The 25893-nt window shown below is 42.4% G+C and overlaps 1 protein-coding gene across 3 annotated transcripts in view; it reads right to left on the reverse strand.

Moving 5' to 3' along the window:
* ARAP2 (ArfGAP with RhoGAP domain, ankyrin repeat and PH domain 2) overlaps positions 1-25893 on the reverse strand; it is a 126310-nt gene that overhangs the window by 35377 nt on the left and 65040 nt on the right. For all 3 annotated transcript variants that reach the window (XM_060278929.2, XM_060278927.2, XM_060278928.2), the window contains 9 exons: positions 24728-24902; positions 23840-23968; positions 16692-16836; positions 14176-14278; positions 12916-13114; positions 11133-11196; positions 5369-5532; positions 2380-2592; positions 1453-1558 (listed from right to left, as the gene is read on the reverse strand). In XM_060278929.2, coding sequence (XP_060134912.2) covers positions 1453-1558; positions 2380-2592; positions 5369-5532; positions 11133-11196; positions 12916-13114; positions 14176-14278; positions 16692-16836; positions 23840-23968; positions 24728-24902 — 1298 coding nt within the window. The remainder of the gene's footprint in view (positions 1-1452; positions 1559-2379; positions 2593-5368; positions 5533-11132; positions 11197-12915; positions 13115-14175; positions 14279-16691; positions 16837-23839; positions 23969-24727; positions 24903-25893) is intronic.

Raw genomic sequence — 25893 nt, forward strand, 5'->3', positions numbered from 1 at the left:
TGATGGCCATTGTTTATGTAGCCCAAATATCACCAGCTGTGCACAACATACAGTTAATAAAATATTATATATCATAATATGTTATATAATACGCTTTGCAATATATTCACACCATTGCCTAAGGGCTGTTATAAGAATTCTAAGGTCTCAGATATAAATTAAACGTTCATAAATGTGCAACGCAAACACATACATACGTATATAAACCACGTGTCTGAAATAGTACAGGAGAGCAATCCTGAAGCCATTTTGACTCTCCCAAATTGACTTCAAATATCAAGGAGGAAGGAAATGTGAAAGCCTCTCCATTGTCTTTTGATTGCAAATCCTGCCTTAAGGGCCTATTTGTGTATGAATAGGGTGAGCCTGTGACCTGGATTCAAGAACTAAAGTATTTACCATCACAAAAGAATGGCCAGGCTGCCCAGGTAAAGCAATCAGTGACCATATTCAGGTATCCTGGCAGACAGGATTTCTGCTGTAGACTGCCTCCTTCTGTGATGTATGTATGATGTTTTGGGGGGGTGGTCTTCGGCTACAGGGTGGGCAATTTCAAAAATCTATATAAGGATTTGCACGCCATTGCTCAGGGTTCTCTCTTCCCTCCTGTGTGTGATGAGTGGGGACCCTGTTGCAACAGTTCTTTGAATAAAGATCAGGGCTTTGCTTCTCAATATTGCATACCTGCCAAGTTCCGGCCTGAGAAATAAGGGACTGGACCGGAAGTAGCAGACCGGATGTAGCGCTGCCGCCATTTTGGAACTGGGTGGAGCATGCACAGAAGCGACTCCAAAATGGCCGCCGCACCAGAAGTTGCACTGCAGCCATTTTGGAACTGGGCAAAGCAGCATCAAAAGTCGCTTCTGAGCATGCTCCGCCCAGTTCCAAAATGGCTGCTGCACCAGAAGAAACCGGGGAAAAAAAAATCTGTGTTTTTTTTGGCTGGGGACAGCTGGAAAAATGGGGGTTTTCCAGGGAACACGGGAGACTTGGCAGCTATGCAATATTGTCTGGCTGGCCTCTGTTATTTTCTCCTACCGATAGGGAACCCACTTAAGGACTCTATATGGGCTCTTGGATACCCCATCAGGGAAAAGGAGCGGTTATTTCTTATAACAGGGCAATCAGCTATCAAATGGCTTGTGCTAATCCTCATCTTTAGTTGTCATCTAGTGATCCTGATCGCTAGTCATGTTTTGAGATTGCTTATTGTGATTTTTATTAACATTTTTTGATGTTCCATGGAAGGCCACCTGGAAAGATTTGCATTCTGCAAGGGAGGAGAGATTGCAACTACGATGATGCCCTCTTAGAGCCTTCCAAGGATTCCTGATAGTATATAAATAATATTTTGAAAATTCTCTGGTATATCTAACATTCATCTTTCCCCAGACCTTGGACAAAGTTAAAAGAAGATGTATAGAGAGCTTTCTGATTTGCCAACACACTGACCTGTAAAGGTGCTCCATTAAAGCTGCCACCGTCGCCCTATTGACTGGTGGAAGTGTTCGAATAAAAGTGCTGTACTTTTTCACTCTCCTTTTCTCATCCACTGTATCTGATAGAGAAGGGGGGGTTAAATTACCCAGCATTAACAGCAGTGCAATCCAAAAGAGAAGGATATTGATCCTCCATCTCAACAGCATCTAGTCATTTAAGATTATTATTCAGCCAATCCGCCCCAACGTCACCGACACAATATTGGTAAATTCTCTTTCGACGTGCTATGTTTGAAGGAAAACAATTTGGAGAACAAGGAGGTTACGCCCTGCAACTTTTGTATTTTTGTACCGCCTGCAATGAGTCGCAGGCTAAGTATCCATTAAGCAGATTCTTCTGTTTGCTCATGGATGCACTTAATGGGCAGAGCTGATTAAAATACAAATGGACAAGACATACAAATAGGTAGAATGGAAAACTGAGTCTTCCATTGCTCAGAGCAGGTTACTCGGGGGTCACAATATTGATTGGAATACATCCCTCTTGAACGACACCATTAACAACTCAGATAGTCTAGTGCACAATCTGAAAAGTATGCTTTTTCCTCCTCAACTCAGTGTTTCCCCCACTTGTTTCCTGTTGTTCTAAAATATGTTATAGCCGCTCGTCCACATGTTCTGTTTACTGATAACCATATTTAATTAGAACCCATCCTTCTCCAGAGCTTAGAGGGGGGCAAAGGCACTTATAAACCCTGTGATGACTTGGAAATGAATGAGACATCTCTTTGCGTTTTGAGCATCACCGAGGCTCAGAACAACCTCATCACAACATCAGAGGGAGCTCCAAAAACTGTCCAGGCTTGGAAGGAGGACAGGGAGGCTCAGAAAACAGATGTCATATCTCTACGGCTTCGTAGAAAAACATGCAGCACATTACCTAATGCAGAAATCCAAAATGGATAAAGTTCTTTGGTAAGCAGTGCATCATCTATTTCAGACAGAAAGCATTTCAGTGCATCAGTGACATCTTCGAGCTGATTTGTCCCAGCCCTCAGCTTAACACTTCTCGCATCTTTTTTGAAGCACTCCAGAAGTTCATTCACACGAGAAGGATCCCCCCCTTTCAGGTAGATGTGTTTGCTACCCAGACCTTAGAGAAAGGAACACAAAATCACTTTCTCAAAAAAATAATAATTATGCCTTAAATCAGGGGTTGTCCACCTGGTCCCTACCACCCACTCGTGGGCGTTTCAGGATTCTAGGGGGGCGGTAGGGGGTTCTACGGCACAAGCTGAATCCTTCTTCCATCGAGCACTGGTGGGAGGTAAGGAAATTTTACCATCAAGAAATTTTACCATTAGTGGGCAGTAGGTATAAAAAGGTTAACTACTCCTGCCTTAAATAGACCGATACTTCAATATAAAAATATTGTACAGTTAGATGGGGAAAACACAATTTGAAGAAATGGTAGGTTGCTCTGTCTAATCATGATTTTAACACTGTATCACAGATGCAGTTAAGAGGCAGAAACACAGAAGAAGAAGCTTTTACTGCACATGTATTACCAGTGGTGAGGGAGGAGGGAAGCAGGAATCCTAGGCTAACTGAGAGATTCTCCTTGCACTAGTGGAAGTCTGTAACTTTCTGTTTCTCATTTTCTCACCACAAAATACAGTCGTACCTTGGATCCTGAATGCCTTGGCTCTTGAACAAACCGGCTCCCAAACGATCAAAACCCAGAAGTGAGTGTTCCAGTTTTTGAACGATTTTCAGAAGCCAAACGTCTGGCACAGCTCCTGGTTGGCTGCAGGAGGCTCCTGCAGCCAATCAGAAGCCGTGCCTTGGTTTTTGAACAGTTCTGGTAGTTGAACGGACTCCTGGAACGCATTCTGTTCAAGAACCAAGGCACGACTGTACATGGTATCTCAACTTTTATCAGATGTTTTGCCATTCCAGCTCCATCCAGGACTGCTTGCAATCCTTTAAACTTTCAGATCACCCTCTGTACATCTGCTTGTATGCAACAGTACCCCAGTGGGGTGGCCTACAGACATTTATTTGTTTCTTACATATCTTTAGGCGCCAGGCAAAAACATTCCACTTTTCCCAAGGTTTTGGCTAATTATCTATGGTCTTTTAAACTATATTGTTTTTTGTTTGCTAGTATGGTTTGTATTTCTGTGTGTTTATATGGTTAGACTGCCCTGCGATCCTTGCATGAAACCTGGTATAGAAATTTATGCAATAAATAATAATTCAAGGACCACTTCTCCCCACATAAACTGTCCCAGACTCTGCGTTCAGCATCTGAGGGCCTTCTTTGTGTGCCTCCACCACGTGAGGTGTAGAGGGTGGCTACACAAGAACGGGCCTTCTCTGTAGTAGCCCCCTGTTTGTGGAATGATCTCCCCAGGAAGGCTCGCCTGGTGCCATCACGATACACCTTTAGTTGCCAGGTGAAAACGTTCCCCTTCAACCAGACCTTGGCTGATTAATATTCTACAGCTTTTTAAATGTGTGGGAAGGGCGAGACGATTGTTTTGCTGTTTTTGCTGTAAATATTGACTTGTGTTTTGTTTTGTGAACCACCCAGAGATGTTGTGGTGAAGGGCAGTATACAAATTTAATAAATAAAAATAAAATAAATAATTTCCATGGAAGCAACTCTTACGCAGCTAGGAGACCTTTCGAATAATCCAACCTCGTGAATGAGAGCCAGTCAAGTAGGCGTTTCCCACACAACTGGAACTCCACCACAACTCCTGCGTTTGGATCATTCAAATGCTGGAGCTGGTCACACACGGGATCGGAGACATGCATGGTGCAAAAGGTTCAAGAGCACACCTTCAAACCTTGTAGAGCACTGACAGTGCTTCTTAGGTCTCCCTGTTGTCCATAAGATCAAAGATTGGATATTACAACACACCCAATGTTATTTTGTGGCAGAACAGTTCAGTGGGAGATAAGCAGAGCAACCTTCCTCAACAGGGCAGGTACTAGCAGTTTTGGCCTTCTGGCTTTCAAACACCTTTTGAAAGCCACAGCCTGATAAGCTGTTGGCTTTACAGCATGGCAGCAGTTCTTAAACTAGGTACCAAAACAACAAACGCTGCTTTTTGGCCACATAGACCTTCATCTTTCAGTGAATAAGATCCTGCATCCAACAAAAATAAATGGACCTCGAATAGTACTGGCCCACAGATGGAAAGCAGACGAAGTTCTGACCAGAGATGAGTGACTGATGAAGGTGATGGACTACGCCAAAATGGCAAAATTGACCGGGAAAATCAGAAACCAGGAAGACAAGGACTTTATGAAGGAATTGGGGGGGGGGGGAAATACAATGTATTTAAGAGAACACTGTAAACAACTGAAAACTTTGGCAGGATTTGAGTAACGCTTGTAATGTACAAAAAACTATGGTAAAAATGGATGGTGATTATTTTAAAAAATAGAGGAAATAAGAGAAGCAGTTGGAAAAAAAGATTGATAATGGTAACCATGGAAGGGTGGAGGGGTGTCGATGGATTCAGGGAATCCTAAATCACGATGTTGATGTCTAATGTTTGAATTCAAATTTGTTATGTAAAACATTATACACACACACACACACACACACACACACACACACACACACATATATATATATATGACCTCAAGAAGCTCCTAGTAAGGAGATGCTGTCTTCCTTGCTTGACTTGTACATTTTAGACACAGACAGACAGACAGACAGACAGACACACACACACACACACACAGCCATGCAAATAACACAGTGCAACAGTGTGAACCTCTGACAAAGTGTGGTCTTTGCAAATAGCAGTTCAAGCCCAGCTAATGTAATCTGATATAGATGCTTCTTAAGTACTCTATCCGGATGCATCTCCAATTTTCAGGAACTTGAACAAATGCTCTGCTCCACTTACCATACTGCGTAACAAATGCAATACAGCTGTTCACTATAATCGGGACGTCATTTCTGCTGAGCTGCTGATCTTCTAACACGTTGCCATCTGTACCTGCTGCTTTTTCAATTGCGCTGTGCCAGACTGTGAAATCCAACTTTGTGTGGCCGTGGATGTATAATGTTCTGCAAAAAAAGAGAAAAGTTTTGGGAAAATATTTTGAAAGGAGCAGTAAGAGGGTGAGTGGAGAAAGTGTTTCTTATTTTAGTGAAAAAGAGCAAGATGGATATCATATGGATAGGTGAACGCAGACCAACTGAACAGCTGGCAATAACCTAAGGCTGAAAACAGCCACAATGCTGCTTCTCTTGAAACACTCTCACTTTTGAGAGAATATTCAAAGAGAACATGAATATTTCTCCTCAGGGTTGAACTTGAGGGTGGGTGATGGGGAGGGCGGAGTGAAATCACATATAGTTTGATCCTCTTCAAAATTTGTCAGTTTCTTTGTGAAAATTTCTCCCAATAAACACATAAGCAGTGTTGATTAATAGGCATAATGCTGCAAGCAATTCCCCCTATTGTAATGCATTTTGGAAGCTTGTTTTCACGAAAGTATGCATTTTTATGGAGATTTCCCTTTAATATATGCATTGTGTACATACCGGTACTGTTTGGATTTTAAAGGTTAACAGTTTGGTTCACATATCGGTTCGAGGATTGGGGAAAAGGTAGTCTCCCATGAAAAGGCAAAATAATTTTGATTTTTCCCTCCATCCCTACTTGACACAGAAATTTGCATGAATGACACAATGCAGTTTGGATAACAAAAGCTCTAAAAATTCATGCTTTTGATAAATTTACTCAATAGTCCTCTTGGATATATAAGCTTTTATTGCCCTTCATTAAAATGTATTATTTCCACATCATCTGCATTTGGGGGCTATTTTAAGCCTTTTAAATCATAGTACCTCTTGTAATCTTGCTGAATTTCTCAATATCTACAGAGGCACAAAAATGAATCAATGGTTGAGAAGATTTAAGGTGCTAGATCCCATAAGATAGTATGACATTGCACAGAATAGATACACTCAGGAACGACTGAGATATTGAGCAAAAGTAAAGTATAATAAATATCCATCAAACAAGTGAGGAAGTGAACACATGAAACTTCATTTTCTTTTTGTTTTTACTCTGCCAATGTGTTTTCTGAGGAAATTCACCACTTAGGGTCAGTAAATGGAATCAACAATGGATTTATTCCTGTGAGAGGGTGTGTGGGTGTGTAAGAGAGAGGGAATTATTCAAAATGTATGTGATTATTTATAAAGCTCTTGTATCCAACTTACAATGTGATTCCAGCAACCAGTATAACTCTCTTCAACTGAACAATGCCTCAAGCTTCTTTGAATTCTGACAAGAAGTATCAGGTGTTAGAAACAGTATAACCTCTGGAGAGCCTATATCTGCTATAATTCCAATCCCTTCTGTGAAGTCTCCCCTCAGATTCTCCACCCCAGTCAAACCGGTTCACTGAAAAAAGCATTTCTCAATATAACCAGCCAAGAGATGTGCTCAGTTCTAGATATGCAAGACCTTTTCTCTACATAGGGATGCAGGTGGTGCTGTGGTCTAAATCAGGGGTTCCCAAACTAAGGCCCAGGGGCCGGATGCGGCCCAATCGCCTTCTAAATCCGGCCCGCGGACGGTCCAGGAATCAGCATGTTTTTACATGAGTAGAATGTGTCATTTTATTTAAAATGTATCTCTGGGTTATTTGTGGGGCATAGGAATTTGTTCATATTTTTTTCCAAAAGATAGTCCGGCCCCCCACAACGCCTGAGGGACAGTGGACCGGCCCCCTGCTGAAAAAGTTTGCTGACCCCTGGTCTAAACCACAGAGCCGAAGGCTTGCCAATCGGAAGGTCGGCAGTTTGAATCCCCATGATGGGGGTGAGCTCCCGTTGTTCAATCCCAGCTCCTGCCCACCTAGCAGTTAAAAAGCATGTCAAGTGCAAGCGGATAAATAGGTACCGCTCTGGCGGGAAGGTAAACAGTGTTTCCGTGCGCTGCTCTGGTTCACCAGAAGCGGCTTAGTCATGCTGTCTGCAGACAAATGCCAGCTCCCTTGGCCTATAGAGCGAGAGGAGCGCACATCCCCAGAGTCATCTGCGACTGGACCTAACGGTCAAGGGTACCTTTAACTTTCTCTACATGCACATCAATTTGGAAAGGGTACAGAAAACCTGACCAAGCTACCACATAAACCCCAATGAAACTCTTTCCAAAGCACCCATGTGTTGTAGTCTGCAAACAGCTTCTACAGTCAAACCTCAGTTCTTGAACGGCTTCGTTTTTGAACTTTTCGGTTCCCAAATGCTGAAAACCAGAAGCAAAATGATCCGGTTTTTGAACGTTCCTCAGAACTCAAACGTCCGATAGAGCTTCCACTTGAGTGCAAGAAACTCTTGCAACCAATCGGAAGCTGCGCATTGGATGTCGAACATTTCAGAAGTCGAATGGTCTTCCAGAACAGATTACGTTCGGCAACCGAGGTTTGACTGTATAGCTCAGTGAATAGCACTCTTGAACTGTATGAGAAACTGTTGGGCTGGCTGGTCACACAGCGGACATAGGGAGAGGGAAAGCTTTTTTAGAAAAAGAAAAATACAGTTAGACTCCCAAGGCAGCCGCTGAAGTCAGATAACACTTATTTCTTTGCAAGGCTTTCCTTGCAAAGGTTTTCAGAAGGTTACTGAAGTGTTAGAGGAGCTTCTCTCTGAATTTCCAACATAATGCGCTGTTCCTCTCTTTCAAAGTCAAGTGTATGCAGTGTGAAAAGAAAAAAATGCAGAAAAACAGGAGGATTTATCTTGTGGGTTAAGAAAGAACTGAACAGAAACCTCAAATCACACTTTTCAGATGCCCAACATTCACAGGAAAAAGAGGGTCAGAAGAATTTCAATTTCTGCCCAGAAAACTGCTATTTATATGAAGAGAACACTGGAAGTTCACTTTTTGCACTAAGAGATTTAGGCTGCATACATAATATACATTTACATCACATATGCACCCAACAAATCCTAGGAGATGAGATTTGCTAGGTTACTGGGAATTGTAGCGCTGTAAGGGATACACTTCAGTTCCCAGAACGGGAAGATGTGCTTTAAATGTATGATGTGAAAGCAACCTTTTAGGTGTGGGAAGGATTTAAAGTGCTGAAGAAAGGATTATATTAATCTAATATTTATATCCCACCTTTCCTTCAAGGAACTCAAAACGGCATATATTTCTATCCCCGCTGCACACACACACATACACGACAGATATTCTCACAGCAACCTTGTGTTAGATTGAGAGAGAGATGTCAGCTAGTGAACTTCATGGCTACTTGGGGATTTGAACCAGTGTCTCTACCAGAAAGTTTAGCTACACAACAACAACAGCTCTCAAGAAGCCATTTCGTAGCAATAAAGCAATTTGGTCCGCCTTTTCCCCCAAAGGTTTCCAAAATATACACCTCAGCCAATACACGTTCCATGCCTTATACCCACTGAGTTTAATACCCATTCCAGCAACACCTTCATAGTTCCAAAACAAGAAAGTATAAAGCCTCCACACACACACACACACACACACACACACACACACACACACACACACCTCCTAATAATTAGACTGGCTGCAGCATTGAGAAGTTGGTTTTCATTTTGCTAGGCTCACAAAAACAGACATCAGAATTTCCATAGCAAAAAAGTGCAGTTGAACACAAGACAAATCTCAGCAATGTCTACCTCAGGGCAGCATTTTAGAATTTTGCTTGCCCCAGCGGGACTCATTAACATCAGGCTTGCTCCTGATTTAGGTTTACCATGCTCTGTCCTTGAGCAGAAAATACCAGGACACCTATAAAGTAGCTACATATGTTCACATGGAAGTGCTGCAGAGAAGATCTTCAAAAGAGGGATGGGGAACCTCTGCCCCTGCGTCCTTCAACATTGTTGGACTCTCTCTCATCATTTCTCACTACTGGTGAGGCTAGTTGGGCCTGGTGGGAGTTGAAGTCTAACCATTTCTGGATGGTCTCAGGTTCCCATTCCTACTTTAGAGGCCAAAAACCCAGAAGGAGAGCACCTAAATTGGCATGCAAAAGGTCCAGACTTCAATCTCTGCCATTTCTAGTTCAATAGACCTCAGAGAGCAAAGCTGAGACATTCGAGAGTTGCTATCGCAGAGACCATGCTGGCTAGATCAAGGGCCTGACTTCACTTGATGATTTCTTTCTTTTAAAAAAGAAAGAAAGAAAGAATCTAGAAACTTGCAATCCAGAATATTTATTTTGTTAAGCTGCATTTTAATGCAGTATTTACATAGTATGGATAAGCATTATCTTTCTTAGTATTCCCAACACATTTACACAGCTGATTTTTTCAGAACAGTCTGGCCAACAACCAAGGAAAAATCTCAGAAACGAGTTGCACCTCAAAGACTAACAAAATTATAATGGGATAAGCTTTTGTAGACTACCGTAGACTTCATCAGAAGAATGAAGTATTAGTCTGAGTTGCAGGGTTCGTTCTCTCTCTCTCTCTCTCTCTCTCTCTCTCTCTCTCTCTCTGTGTGTGTGTGTGTGTACGTGAGAGACAAAGAGAGAGAGGTGATGATGATAGATGATAGATAGATAGATAGATATAGACAGACAGACAGACAACACTATCAGGAGAGAGAGAGTGCGTGTGTGTTAATTGAGGCCAGGGTGAACAGTTAACAGGGAGGGCAGAAGGAAGGGAAATGCAAAAAATGCAGAAATGCACAGTGTAAATGCACACCTGTAAAAGCTCAAAAACCACATTACATGATAGCACAGACATCCTAGCATTGATTAGCTAATTAACACTTTACAGTGGTACCTCGGTTTAAGTACACAATTGGTTCCGGAAGTCTGTACTTAACCTGAAGTGAACTTTCCCATTGAAAGTAATGGGAAGTGAATTCATCCATTCCAGACGGGTCCGCAGAGTACTTAAACTGAAAGTACTCAAACCAAAGCGTATTTAAACCAAGGTATGACTGTAGAGTCAGGCAAAAACTTCATTCATCCTGAAACTTCAGCTTGCAGAGTCCAGAACCAGCCTTTTTTTATTATCAAACTTTCATACATGCTCATAACACCATACCAATAATACTGTAAGTAAAAGGCAAGAAAGCTAGTTTCATTATGTCAATCATCCTGATGCAAAGGTCTAACACACTTCAAAATGCATATGCGGGCTCCCATTTTTCATTTAATGGTGGACAAGCTGCATATCCCCAAGTTCATTGACATCTTTAAAACAAAAGGGATTAATAGTTTGGTGCTAACTGCTACAATAATGGTTACAGGTAGGTAGCCGTGTTGGTCAGACGTAGTCGGGGGGTGGGGGTGGAATTCCTTCCAGTAGCACCTTAGAGAACAACTAAGTTTGTCATAGGTATGAGCTTTCATGTGCATGCACACTTTTTCAGGTATGCATGGAAGATAATATGTCTGCCCCACTGGATTTTAGAAGTGTGTGTGTGTGTGTGTGTGTGTGTGTGTGTATTTGGGAGATGATAAATAGATAGATGATAGATAGATAGATGATAGATAGATCTATGATAGAGATGATAGATAGATAGATAGATAGATAGATAGATAGATGATAGATAGATAGATGATAGATCAACAAATAGATAGATGATAGATAGAATCTGGAATAAGATTTTGGATATAGAAGATACACATTTTTGCCTAACCATCCCTTACCTTCCTTTCTCAACCAAAAGCAGGACATCTATTTTTTCTCCGTTTTGGATTATGCTGCTGATTGCTGAAAAATGGACAAAGAAACCAATCCATTTACAATTGCCTAATGGAAGCTTAAAACAGACACACAGCATTTAAAAAAGCAGAATCAATCTTTTGGAAGTCATACTGCAAAACAGCAACAGCAGCTGAGCCTGGAAATCTGCTTTAATAATCATTAGTCTCTGGGTAAGCATTAAATGGAAACCGGCATCTAGTAAAGGTGAAACAGGCAGCCCTCTCTGTGAGTAATAATGAAGACAAGTAAAGCAATGAAGATGTTTCCTATTAAGGATAGGCAAGTGAAGTCAACAGAAATATTTCAGCTCTTATGTTGGGAATTATATACAAGGGTGCAAAAGGGGAAGGGGGCATATAAAGGTTGGGGTTCTATGGCAGTGGAATTCAAAAAGTACACCCTGTGGCAATTCAATTGGAGCCCAAATGCAATCATTTAGACCAGCTGAGTAAATTAACATTTCTATAGTGGGGCAAGAAACCTTTGAGTCCCTTGGAATTTGGTGGACTCTCCTTCATTGGAGGTTTCTAAGCAGAGGTTGGATGGCCATCTGTCTGTTAGCATACACCATGGGAGACGTGAGGGCAACTGGCTGTCCCCAGCTGTAAACAGGCCCTCCCAGCCGCCTGCCGGGCGATCTCCAACCTCCGGTGCAGCGTGCGATGACGGCCCAGGCTTCAGAAGCCAGGGCACACTATAATAGCAGAACCCACTGTGCAGCGGAAACGATGAGCGAGAGAAGGTAGTGGCATATTTACAAGCATTTATTCAGCATATCTCTGGAGAAAGAGAAACATGTCTGCTCCTTTGTCCAAAACACAGAAGCAAAGAGCAAAAGCTACATGCAATGGAAGTTCACAGACACGTGACACACAATAGCTACATGTTTGTAACTTAAGGTGGAATGGAATTGCCAACACTGCCATGGGTGCTTTAGTTGAGATTCGTGCATTGCAAAGGGTTGGACTAGATGAAATGATACCTGTGTGTGTGTGTGTGTGTGTGTGTGTGTGTGTTTGCTTTGTTCATATATCTATTCATATATCTACTATCTAATCTATCTATCTATCTACAGTGGTGCCTCACTAGACGAATTTAATTCGTTCCACGGGTCTATTCTTATAACGAAAAATTTGTCTAGCGAATCCCATAGGAATGCATTGAATTATTTTTTTAAAAAAATTGCCCATAGGAACGCATTAATTGAATTTCAATGCATTCCTATGGGAAACCGCGATTCGCTAGACGAATTTTTCGTAAAACGAATTTGTCTAGCGAGGCAACCTCTGCTAGAAAAATCCTTTCTTTAAGCGAAAATTTTGTCTTACGGGGCGTTTGTTAAGCGAGGCACCACTGTATCTATCTCACACAGTTCACCCATTACCATATCAGTGTGGGAGTCACTTTGTCATAGTTTGGAAATTTGGGTATTATTCTAATCAGTTTCTTCTCATGTGAATGTTGATCAATACTCTGAGGATGCCATAGTGCAGGAAGAAGCTATGTCATTGTCCTTGCCCACATTTCCTTTATCCATGCATTGCTCAAGAAGAGTGGGAAGAAATTACAGAGAAGTGAATCCCATACCACTGGATACACAGTTATGGAAATTATTATGCCAACAACACACAGAGAGACACACACAGCATCTCTGTGTGTCTTGCCCTTCAAGCAAGTAAAGTTCTATGAACTAGCTCTTAACCCTTGATGTTTCCAAAGTCTTACTTAACTCCTGGAGCCTCCGTAGATATATGGAATCCTCCTGAGAGTTTTCCGGTTCCAGGCAAAAATACAGGCTTGACTTCTCTACGGCAAACCAGCCTTTCTTCCAGTTATCAAGGTTCTGGCAGTCTTTGTAGTACAGCTGGCCAATCAGATCGTAGTCCCTCTCCAAAAGACATTTGCCAGTGATGGGTACAAAGTGCTATTCCAAATGAAAATAAAGAAAATAAGTGAGCATAAAAATCAATACTAGAAACTAAATCAGTGCCAGATTAATGTACTGTATAAGCTAAACATGCTATACCTTCGGGCCCCACTCTCTTGGGACCCCCCAAAAATATAATTTCTTAACTGTATTTCAGTTCAACAATTACTTTGATAAAATACATATTTTGTTATTTGCAAATGGCTTTAGATACCTATTAGGTCCATAAATTACCATATAACATATATTCAGTACAAAAAACAGAGACAATTTGTTGTTGACAAAGCACAGCTGGACATATAAAGGGCCCCATTACCTTCAGTAGCTTAGGGCCTCATCAAACCTAAATCTGGCCCTGCAATAAATGCCGTATGACCTGTTGAGTTTTAAGCAAAATTCAGATTGACTTTACTTCCCAAATACTGAAATGGTCCATAGCCTATTTTCTTAACTTTAAAATAATTATAGCTTGACTTTACATCACATATATCAGAGGCTCAAGGTTGCTTAAAAATAAAAATGACACGCAGCAGAATTTTTTAAAGCACAGTAAAAACCAGCATAGAAAAACAATTAGCAGAACTATACCGTATACTGATGAAACCACAACTCAATCTTTAGATGACCTCAATCAGAGGACTTGGGCATTTGTTAAACAGCAGGGTTTGGATTGATTTCAAGCAATGAGGGTTGGAGGAAATCAATATTTTGAGACATCAGAAATCAGTGCCTCCCCAACCTGATTCCCCTTAATGTGTTCAACCAGTGTTTGAATACAGATTACCTTAAAATTCAAGATTATTATTATTATTATTATTATTATTATTATTATTATTTTAAAAAGCTTGAATTCTGATCAATGCTTTATGGCTGCTTCAGAAGCAATTGTAACAGCAGATATTTTCCATTAAGAAGTTGTGGGGGGGAAACACATTTCCACATTCTCAAGATCCAAATTCACTTGTGTAGAAACCTGGTTTCTCCCTAGATTCTAAGCTAACAGTGCCAACTTCACACGCAATGCAAACGCTCTTGACTTATCTGGAATAGATAATTACCTTAGCAATTGCCCGAGTCCATTTTCTTTGAGTATGTGCAGCTTCAGCACAGAAGAGAAACACACGTTCTGACAGTAAGTAGATTTCAAAGGCAAATATAGCTCTAAAACCACCAAGGACAAGGAGAGTCAATTCTATTTAGTATAACCCTTATAAAAGCGAAGTAACAAACGTTTCAATTATCCCCCCAGATTTCCCTGCATTATATTCATAATTGAAAAAGGGGGAAGCAGGTTGTAAGAGTGACACCAACTAAAACATTTTATTTATGGTTTATGTGTTTTTAAACAGTATAAAATTAATCGCTCATCTGACTGTTTAACGAAGAGGGAAAGGAAGACAGGTAAATGGTAGGCGGATATGCAAGTTTAAAAGAGAAAAAGATGGGACTAATGGGTTGCGGGTGCGTGAAGTTCAGTATTCAATGTATTGGTTAATTTAACTGCCACGGGTTGTTTCAAGTTGGCATGATGCGGTACAACACATACACACAACATGGATCAGTGCCATTGTTATGTACTGAGCTGAATCATAGAACAATAGGATCCAGAATCAGCAGTCTGATTGGTCCGCAGGAGCCACCCAATCCAACTCCAGGTGGAAGTGAATCCGCAACCTGATTGGTCTGCAGGAGCAGCCAATCAGGCTGCTGGCAGAAGTCAATCCACAAACTGATTGGCCCACAGGTGTAGCCCTGAAGTAGCCAATCACGCAAAGCCCATTGTGTAAATAATGTATATAAGCAGATGGTTTTGGGAAAAGGACATTCTTCTTCTCTTCTTCTCCTTGATGACTACGAGCTGAATAAAGAACATGAAATTCACTCTCGACTCCGAGTACTGTATATTTCACCCATACTCGAAGAAGTACCAACTTCCTTAGAGATTGAAGGGAATGTTAAATTTTAGAAACACAATGCAAGATTGGTCACCTGCTTAAATTGCACCAAAATCCACTGTCTGAGGCTGGGTCCTTGCATTGCTGAGTAAGAATTGCTGCCATTTCAAATCCTCCTCTCAAATACCTGGTGCAGCCTGGGAGATGGCTACACATTCTGAGCAATCAATCATTGGCTGCTAAGGCCCCTTTCCTCTGTTAATGCCATCTATTGCTTATGCTACTGCAGAATTCTCTCAGATCCTTTCCTTGGCTGCCCAAAGCCAGTACTGGCATGCAGAATAGTATTGGGTTGCTATTTCCAGAAAGAAAAAGCATGACCATGTGTGCCCTTTGCTCGCTTCTCCCCATCTCCCTCCTCTCTGTCTCCTGACCTTAAAAGACAGATATCGACAACAGGTCCAGACATTGCAACCTACATTGGCTCCCAGTACGTTTTCGAGCAAAACTGAAAGTGTTAGTGCTGACCTTTAAAGCCCTAAACCAGGCATCCCCAAACTGCAGCCCTCCAGGTGTTTTGGCCTACAACTCCCATGATCCCTAGCTAACAGGACCAGTGGTCGGGGAAGATGGGAATTGTAATACAAAACATCTGGAGGGCCGAAGTTTGGGGACACCTGCCCTAAATGGCCTCGGTCCTGTATACCTGAAGGGGTGTCTCCACCCCCATCATTCACTGAGGTCCAGTGCTGAGGGCCTTCTGGTGGTTCCCTCACTATGAGAAGTGATGTTACAGGGAACCAGGCAGGGGGCCTTCTTGGTAGTGGCACCCGCCCTGTGAAACGCCCTCCCCACCAGATGTCAAGGAAATAAACAACTAGCTGACTTTTAGAAGACATCTGGAGGCAGCCCTGTTTAGGGAAGCTTTTAATATTCGATGTTTTATTGTGTTTTTAATATTCTGTTGGAAGCCACCCAGAGTGGCTGGGGAGGCCCAGCAAGATGGGTGGGGTATAAATAATAAATTATTATTATTATTATTATTATTATTATTATTATTATTATTATTAACAACAGAAACAAATACAGAAGTGGGAGCACACTCAGGGGACGTGATGGATGGGAGTTTTATTCTGAATATTATTCTGCTTGCCCATTCTCTCCCGTAAACATTCCCCAGACTACTTTCTTTCTCCAGCTAAGTTCCGAAAGCTGAATTAAGCGAGAAAGGGTTTCCTTACATTGGAGGGGAGGGTCATGTTGCAGGTGGCAAATTGGTCAGTGCAGGAGGAGTTAAATAACTCTTGCCAATTCTTCTCTGTAACTGCCCCTCCATGTGTTCCCTACAAACACATTATCTTCTATGTTTTGGAATAGGTGTCTGCATCATAGCTCTGCATTCTGCTTCCCCATCTGGAGAGAGCAGCGTTAGGCTATTTCAGCTGCCAGTTCCGGTTTTAAAAGGCCTGGAGGGATCTCGGGGAAAAGCAAAGGAGAATGTAGTCACAGCAGCTCTTGAAGCCAGCAGCAATAGATAGGAGGGAAGCAGCACATGCAACAAGAGCAGGGGATAAATATTTGTTTTCCAAGTCCCCAAACTGACCATGCTTTGGGGAGGATATATTAAAAATAAGATTATTTAAGAGGGTTTACATTTTTTGGGATGATCCAGGACTTACCCCATGTGTGAAAAGGAGTTTGCTTTGTGAATGACAAGGCAGATGACTTCATTAAGGTCAATCATCCCATTGGGGGAGGCACTCTTTTCATTTTCATAGTAGCTCAAATAGCGACTTTCCAAAGCACACCATCTCCTATTGCAGTCTGCATGTATGTTAAAAAGGAAAAGGAGGAGATGCATGAGTCTACTGATCAAGGAAATAGTGCAAAGCAAAGTTAATACTGAACTCTTGCAAAACTTAAGGCTTTCGTTTTCTTTTGCCAACTAATATCTGCGATATTAGTTCAATAAAAGGTAGTTTTCAAAGGAGGAGGAGACGCACTTTGAGAAACACAATTTGGGAAACATAATTTGGTTTTCATTGTGGAGAGAATCTCTCAAAGTAGAATTATATAAAGCAACAGCAAATGTGCTGACAGGGTTTTATCTTCTTAATAACAGGTAAAAGTACCATGTAGAGCTACTCAAATGTTATTCAATATATCTCCACTCTGGCATACATGCAGATAATTTAATGCACACAACAGGTCTAGTCCACTTATGCAGCAGAATGATATGAGAATGAGGTGGAAGAACAACCTCCCTTAGATTGGTATCCTTCAGATTTTTTTCAGACTACAACTCCCATCAGCCCCAGCCAGCATGGCTAATTGTCGGGGATGCTGGGAATTGGAGTCCAATGACTTCTGGTTTGTCCCAGGTTGAAAATGTCTGCGGCAGAGTCATGAGCTGGTAGATTTGACCAGCCCAATTCAGACGCCAGAAGAGGACTGCATTTTTGAATGCTCTGTGTCGTAAGAGGATGTCTGGAAATCAAACTACTGCAAGACAGGGCTGGCTAGGCTGGAACATTTCTACTGTATTTGTAGTTATTATTTGAAAAGTAGTTTGTTTTTATGTGGAGTCTCAAGCAACTCCCATCGTCGCTCCTGCACATGACAAAAGGGAGAGGAAAAATGCACACACACATTCAGTTCTACTCCGATATCATTCATATCAGCTCTCAGATAAATTCTGTCCACATCAACTTTCAATATACTGTAAAGGGCTTCGATTCTTTTCCTCTTACCAAAGTAACAACAACATAATGTATGACATTATGCTGCTACAAAAGAGGGGGCCTTTTCTGTGGTGGCACCCATTTGGATTGCCCTCACAAGGAGACATGCCTGGTGCTAGCGTTACAATTAAGACTTTCCTATATTGAATACAGGAGGGTTGCCATGTGTCCTCTTTCTTCCAGGACGTGCCGTCTTTTTCATCATAGTGATCCATAGCTAAAAGTCGCAGTAGGCAAATGTGTCCACTTTTTTGCTCTTCAAAATACGGCAGCCCTACATATAGTCCCAAACATTTTATATATGGTTTTAGTCAGAACTGTGCTGTTCTTTAAGCTTTATGTTTTTAACCAGCTCTTTGTTTTATTGCTTGTTGAGTTTGCTAGTGAAGGGGTTCATTATTTTGGTTTGTTACTATGTTATGTATTGTTGTGTTTTTATATTGTAAACTGCCCTGTACTCGTCGGATGCAGGACGGTATAGATATCTAATAATTAAAATAATAAACAAATAAATATGCAAAATACAGGTGGAAATCTTTGGGAAATAAGTTGTATTTTCTGCAGTCTTTGAGAAGGATATGATTCAGACTTGGGATTAAATAAAAAAAATACTGGAAATTGTGAGGGCTTCAATGGTACCAAAAGCTTGAAACAAAAGCAAAAATCCACAAAATGCATTAAATAAAACACTAATGTGGTTCCTAGTTGCACAAGCACACACAGAGAGAAGTCAACAAAATGCTGTTGAGCTTCCTAGGCATACATCCTTTTTTTTTAGCAAACAGCTTCAAAGTCTGGTCTTGCCACAATCTCAGTGCACATTACAACTAAATAAGGATGTCTCAGAAAACAGACTTATGTAGACTGCTTGTTACATTGAGACCTTTAGCAAATAAATATTACAGCTTTAAAGGACAAAGTAGCTGTACACAGTAGTAAAATGTCCTCGCAATTCTTCAAGAGAACATAAAAGTAACACTCATTTATGTTTGCGCCACATGAAGTACACCATTTCTTGCTTTAACCATCACCCAGGTAACAAAACATTATGGTTTGTAAGGACTCATTTGAACTGCATCTCATATTTAAAAAGTGTGTAGCTTCTCAAATAGCCATGAATAATTTCCCATAGGTGCTGGTTCGCTTGCTGAAAAGCTAATAGTCTCTTTAGTAGTGCTATTCAGATAAGCCCCCGACACATATATAAGCAACAGGAAATCATTTTTCCCCTTTCAGCCCTCTCTGCACACACACACACACACACACACACACACACACACACACACACACACCAAATGGCATGCCTGGACAGGTATTTGGGGTGTATGGGAGGCTGCAGAGAGGAAACTAGGAACAGGAAGTCCCACCATGTGAGAAGTCCACCCAGCAAGTTAGCTGATATTATTGAATGACATCCAATGCATGGAAGGGGCAGTGGGACCATCCCTGCTGACTCCACCCTCAATGTCCATGCAATTCCCCGATCTACTTTATGGAACTGAATGTCAACTGAAGAAGGCATACAACTTAAACTTTTGTGACAGCAGGAGGGGGAAAGGCAAGCTGAAGTTTGGATGATCTCGTGCTTTTTTCCAATAAAAACAGTGGCGGATGCAAAAAGATGAATTCAAGTAATCATGAGCTAACCTCTTTCCAATTGAGGAATTTAGCACAAACAAAACAAAAGTGTAGGCAACAAACGCAGTGTTGGAAAAAGTTATGTAACAAAATTGGGGAAAATCTAAGAGCAAAGTGACCCGGTGAGAGTTATAGAAAAGCAGGGCACAGCAAAGACAAAGTTTAATAATAATAATAATAATAATAATAATAATAATAATAATAATAATAATAATATTATTTATACACGCCCATCTCCCTGGGTTTCCCCAGCCACTCTGGGCAGCTCCCAACAGAATATTGAAAACACAACAAAACATCAACCATTCAAAAGTTCCCTGTAGATGTCTTCTAAAGGTTGTTTAGTTACTTATCTGTTTGACATCTGATGGGAGGGTATTCCACAGGGTGGGGGCCACTACCAAGAAGGCCCTTTGCCTGGTTCCCTGTAACCTCACTTCTCACAGGGAGGAAACCACCAGAAGGCTCTCAGAGCTGGACTTCAGTGTCCAGGCTGAATGATGGGGGTGGAGACGCTCCTTCAGACATACTGGGACAAGGTCATTTAGGGCTTTAAAGGTCAGCACCAACACTTTGAATTGTTATATGGTCTCAGCAGCCACTCCCAGCCACCAGTCTAGCTGCTGCATTCTGGATTAATTCTAGTTTCCAGGTCACCTTCAAAGGTAGCCCTACGTAGAGCGCATTGCATTAGTCCATCATAGAAAGGACAGGCAGCTCTGAAGCTTGTCTAAGTGGAACCAGCCTGACATCAGTCTCCATCTGCTTCTATAAATAGTGGCTGTAGGAAGGCAGGCACTAAGGAAACACAGGTATTCCCAGGTGCATTGGCATTCCAAAGCAGGAAGATGCCTTATGGGAAATTCAAGGTTGCATCTTGTGAAAATGGCATAGGCTCCCACAATGCTTTTGTTCCCATCTAGGGCTGTGGAAATATGTAGAAATACGTGCCTTGTCTACAAATACAGGCAGATGCAAGCATCCACTCCCATCAGGGATCTACAGATTTTCAACTAATTGCCTTGCTCTCATCTCCTGGATCATCTGGATATCCAAGTCCAATCGGTGTCTATTTTGACCAAGGCTTCCAATAAATGGATGGGTTTACACAGCTTGTTTATAGATCAAAAGTAGACAAAGCAATGTTTTCTGAAACAGCCTCCTTTTAACACTTGTCACAACCTCACTGGGTTTCCAAATAAGAAGATCTTTTTAAAGCAGAATATCGTATTTTGACAATTTCGGGTTTACCGAAACTATACAGACACGGATAGAAGAAAGAAAAACCTAAGTGGCAAAGCAAAAAAAAAAAAAAAAAAAAACCCAACCCTCTGAACTTAGAAGAATTGAAAGCTGCAGGAAAAAACATGTAGCCTGACAGGAGCTGATTGCAAAATGGACAGTTGAATCATAGCATGCAATAGCTAAAAGGTGGTGCTCTTACTTCCCATGAACACTGGAAATAGAGGCCAAGACAGAGTCAATCTATTTTATACTGGCAGAGGTGATGGTAGAAAGCGCACTCAGTGTTGTGGGGCTATAGCTTTCACAAAAACACAAACACACACACACACAAAATCAGGCTTTACCTGAAGATATATGCATAACAGATTTGTAACAAATAGGAGAAAAAGCCAAGGAACACTATAATATTCTAAAGATTACCAATGCTATCCTTCCAAGAAACCACTACATGTCAAGATTTGAGAGCCCATCCTATGAAAATATATACCTATCCTTGTCATGTACAACTATTATGGTGCCTGTTATCTTAAGATGAGCAGTGGGCAAAAACAGAGGTCTCTTGATTCTCCCTTCCTTCCTTCACCCCACAACACCACAGGTCCTTCACCTCTTTCCCCTTGGCCTTCCAACCAACTCTTTCCTTTCCCCACTGTGAAATCCTTTGTCCAAGCCTCAGTCATCTGCACTACAAAATGACGGAGAGGGCCATTTGCATAACTCTCATTGACTCTTTGTCACAAGGGAATGTGACCAAGACATCATTTGCATTAATAGAAGGTACACAGAACTGCTTTGGCATTTTAGTGACCAAGCAACTCCTTAAAGCAATTTGTTATGACCTTGCAACATCAAGAAGCAATTCTGCAGTAACTGTTGTCCCGTGGGATGATTAAACAGGAGAATGGTTTCATAGCCAGTGGTACCTCTGCTTACAGATGTGATCTGTTCCGGGGTGCTGTTCACACCCCGAAAAGTCCGTAAGTATAGCACCACTTGTGCGAGTGCGCATGATGCGATAGATCGCTCCTGCACATGCGTGAAGCAGCGAACCCGAAAATAAACACTTCCGGGTTTGTCAAGTTCGTAACCTGAAAAAACGCAACGTGAAGCAAACGCAACTCAAGGTACGACTGTAGTGGTGAATTAATCATCTTTCCTGAATCAAGCTTCCATGTTAGTGCCACACATACTAGGCAGTGTTTCAAAAGGGTGTGAGCCATCTCCACTCTATGGGGCAGGGAGAATGAATCCTTGCAGCAGGGCAACACATTTCATTCTACCCCTGAATACTGCAAGCCTCTATGTTGTGTAACAGCATTGAAACTCCTCTCCATTTTGCCATTTGGTAATCTGCTGTTCAAGAACTACATGGGCATATGAAGTTAATCCCACAATATATTTAAACTCAGGCTCTAATAAAAGGCATAGGACCCAACTCCGCACCCAAACGCTACCACTTTGTGTTACACCATTTGGTGACCTTGCGATAGAGGTTCCCATAAAAGGCTTTCAGAAAAACGTATCTTTACAACCCAATTTTCCTTCTCTAAGAACCACAAAGAAGTGCATAAAGAGAATTGAATATATATATATATATATATATATATATATATATATATATATGTGTGTGTGTGTGTGTGTGTGTGTGTGTGTGTGTGTGTGTGTGTAAAGTGGGCATGTGGGTGTGTTTTCACTTTTCACCAAAACCGCTTGACTGATTGAGGTGAAATTTTGACACAAAATTACATGCGAATGTCCGAAGGCTATAGGAAAGTTTGCTAAGACAGGTGTCACACCTCCACCAGGTAAAACCCCCCAAAAAACCCTGTTCCAGAACGTTCCACTCAGCCAAAAGTGCATGCTGGGAAAAAGAAGCCAGAAGCTGCATTTCCAAGGGCAGGGCCAAATCATGACGTCACCCCCCGACATGGTATAACCGCCACAATGGCCATTACGCTGCAAAGCCACACGCCGGGAGATAGGCTGAGCCCCACAACCGCCACACCCACCCCACTACACAACCCACCCACCCCCACCGCCACAAACCGGACCTCCCCATCACAACACCAACCCCGAAAGGCAGACCAGGCCCCATGTCCGCCGCTGCAACCGCTGACGCAGCCCGGACCCCACCCCCAACACAGCAACCCCTCGCCGCCCACCGTTGCCGCCACGACAAACCACACCTCACCTCCACTGCCAAAACAACCCACGGTAGGCCAGGACCCACGACTGCTGCTGCCACCACTGCCACCACCACCATCACCACAGGCCTCACCCCCACCCCCAGAACCCACCACTACCCTCACCCCCACCACAGGCCAGACTCACACACCGCCATGTTAAAACCACGAGTCACACCAGCCCTGACGACACTGCCGCCCCCACCTCAGCCCAGACCCCAGGATGGGGGGAGTAGAGGATGGTAAATTTCCTGGAAGGGTGGAGGAAGTAACAGGGATGAGCCGGTGGGTGGGGGGAGGAGGGGTCAGGATACCTCATGAGTCAGCCAGGGGTGGGGGAAGGAGGGGGCGGGATACTTCATGGGTCAGGACAGGGGGGTCACAGGGATGATCCAGACAATGAGGGGAGGAGGGAGAGGGATAGGTGATGGATCAGGACACCCTGGGAACAGTCACATGGATGACCCAGGAGAGGGGGGAGGAGGAGTCGAGATACCTCATGGCTTGGGACACCCTGGGGGGACTCCCAGGAATGCCCACAACAACTCCTAAAACATTTCAACTAAATGAAGGGGGACTCTGAAGGTGAAGGGTGTCTGAAGGGGGACTCTGAGGACCCATTTCACAGACTAAGCCACAGCAACGTGTGGCAGGGCCAGTTAGTTATAAATGCAAATGTTTGGAATTAAGTAATTTCAAGAGGGGTATACTTTGTCTTGACTTAACTGAACTGCATCTTTTATCCGAAGGAGTTTTTTTTATTATTATTCCCAGAAAGCAAGCTTGAATATGATCCCTATTAACTATCAAACTAATTTGTCATAATTTAGGCATTTTTAAAAAATGAAAAAAAATCTTTTTATTGATTTATTCTCCTTTGGAACTATTGGACAACTAAAACCTAATGGATCTCTTATAATGTACACATGGAATTCATTAGGGTAAGCAATATTTTAAAAGAAATCAAGTGTGTAGAAGTCAAGCATGGCGGTGAGTGGGATGGGAAAGAGACTGTAATACCTTCTTTTAGTTTCTTCTCTGTAAACGGCTTGGTAGCATTGAAGGAAACCTTGTATAAATAGTCACAAAGGAAGGAAGAAGAATCTCGACAGGAAACATTGTCCGAATGAACTTCATAATTAGGAAAATCTGTAAAAGTCACAAAAATTATAATGAAAAGAGCCTGTTTCAGTGACTATAAAACACGTATCGATAAAACAAAAGAAAATTTATTAGCTATTAGAATTTAATGTGAAATTTGTGGAAATTTAATAAAATATATTTTTAAAAAGTATATACCTCAATTTCTTTCTCCATCCAGGCCCTCTGCCCCTTCCTTTTTTTTCTCTTTCTTCCTCTCTCTCTCTCTCTCTCTCTCTCTCTCACACACACACACATGTCCCAAGGCTGCAAGGTGCCAAAACCAGGAAAGTACAGTCGTACTTGGAAGTCGATCAGAATCCGTCCTAGAAGTCTGTTTGATTCCAAAATGTTTGAAAACCAAAGCAGAGTTTCTGATTGGCTGCAGGAAGCTCCTGCAGCCAATTGGAAGCTGCGGAAGCCCCATTTGCCGTTCGGCTTGCAAAAATAGTTCACAAACCGGAACAGTCACTGGGTTTGCAGTGTTCAGGAGCCAAAACGTTCAGGAACTAAGCTGTTCAAAAACCAAGGTACGACTGTAAAAGGGAATTTACCTGCAAGCGTACAGGATTCATTATTTTTATCTAGCTTACAAAAATCCAGTCATAGCATCCAATATACATCAAATAATTTTGCAAGGGGTGCTTGGACATAGTGCTGCCACATCTCTCCGTTTTGTCATTATTTGATCTTTTAAATCAGTATTCATTTAAAATGCATTGCACCATGCAGCCACACACACAGAGAGAGAGACTTCCAAATCCGTACCTGAAAACTTATTGTGGTGGAGGAATTCCATCTGCAGCCTTTGTCCTGATTTCTTGGCTAACAAGTATGGGGTACTGTACACAGGATCTCCTGTAGCGCACATCACATCTGCTCCGCTAAACAACAACATCATTGTTTCCAATACGTCCTGCTTAACCACCGCAGCACACAGGGCCTGATCATAAAGATGAAAAGCATGAGCTACAAGTAGAACACCAAACAGGAAGAAATTAATGTCTCTTGATGTAATGGGCAATCTCAGCAGTCTCTTCGCACTGTAGCCGATGCATTCAGCTAAAATTCACCCAGCAAGGTCAAAGCTCGCCACATTTCACAGGCAACTATCAAATCACAATGTGCTACAATTATTGGGGGATTCGTAGGTCTGGACCAACATCCATATTTAAGACAGCTTACCTTGTACAGGAGGGGACCAGGTGGCGCTGTGGTTAAACCACTGAGCCTAGGGCTTGCTGATCAGAAGGTCGGCGGTTCGAATCCCTGTGACGGGGTGAGCTCCCATTGCTCGGTCCCAGCTCCTGCCAACCTAGCAGTTCGAAAGCACGTCAAAATGCAAGTAGATAAATAGGAACCGCTACAGCGGGAAGGTAAACAGCGTTTCCATGTGCTGCTCTGGTTTGCCAGAAGCGGCTTTGTCATGCTGGCCACATGACCTGGAAGCTATACGCCGGCTCCCTCGGCCAATAATGCGAGATGAGCGCGCAACCCCAGAGTCGGACACGACTGGACCTAATGGTCAGGGGTCCCTTTACCTTTACCTTGTACAGGAACTATTACTAGCCCAGTTCAGTAGGTGAATGGGTTATAAAAGGTAAAGGTAAAGGACCCCTGGATGGTTAAGTCCAGCCAAAGGTGACTATGGGGTTGCGGCGCTCATCTCGCTTTCAGGCCGAGGGAGCCGGCGTTTGTCCACAGACAGCTTGGCTAAGGCCAGCATGACTAAACTGCTTCTGGCGCAACAGAACACTGTGATGGAAACCAGAGCGCATGGAAACGCCATTTACCTTCCCACTGCAGCGGTACCTATTTATCTACTTGCACTGGCGTGCTTGGCAGGAGCTGGGACAGAGCAACGGGAGTTCAACCCGTCCCAGGGATTCGAACCACCGACCTTCTGATTGGCAAGCCCAAGAGGTTCACTGGTT

This window comes from Zootoca vivipara, chromosome Z1 (genome assembly GCF_965207765.1).
Source record: "Zootoca vivipara chromosome Z1, rZooViv2.hap1.1, whole genome shotgun sequence".
NCBI classification, from domain to species: Eukaryota; Metazoa; Chordata; class Lepidosauria; order Squamata; family Lacertidae; genus Zootoca; species Zootoca vivipara.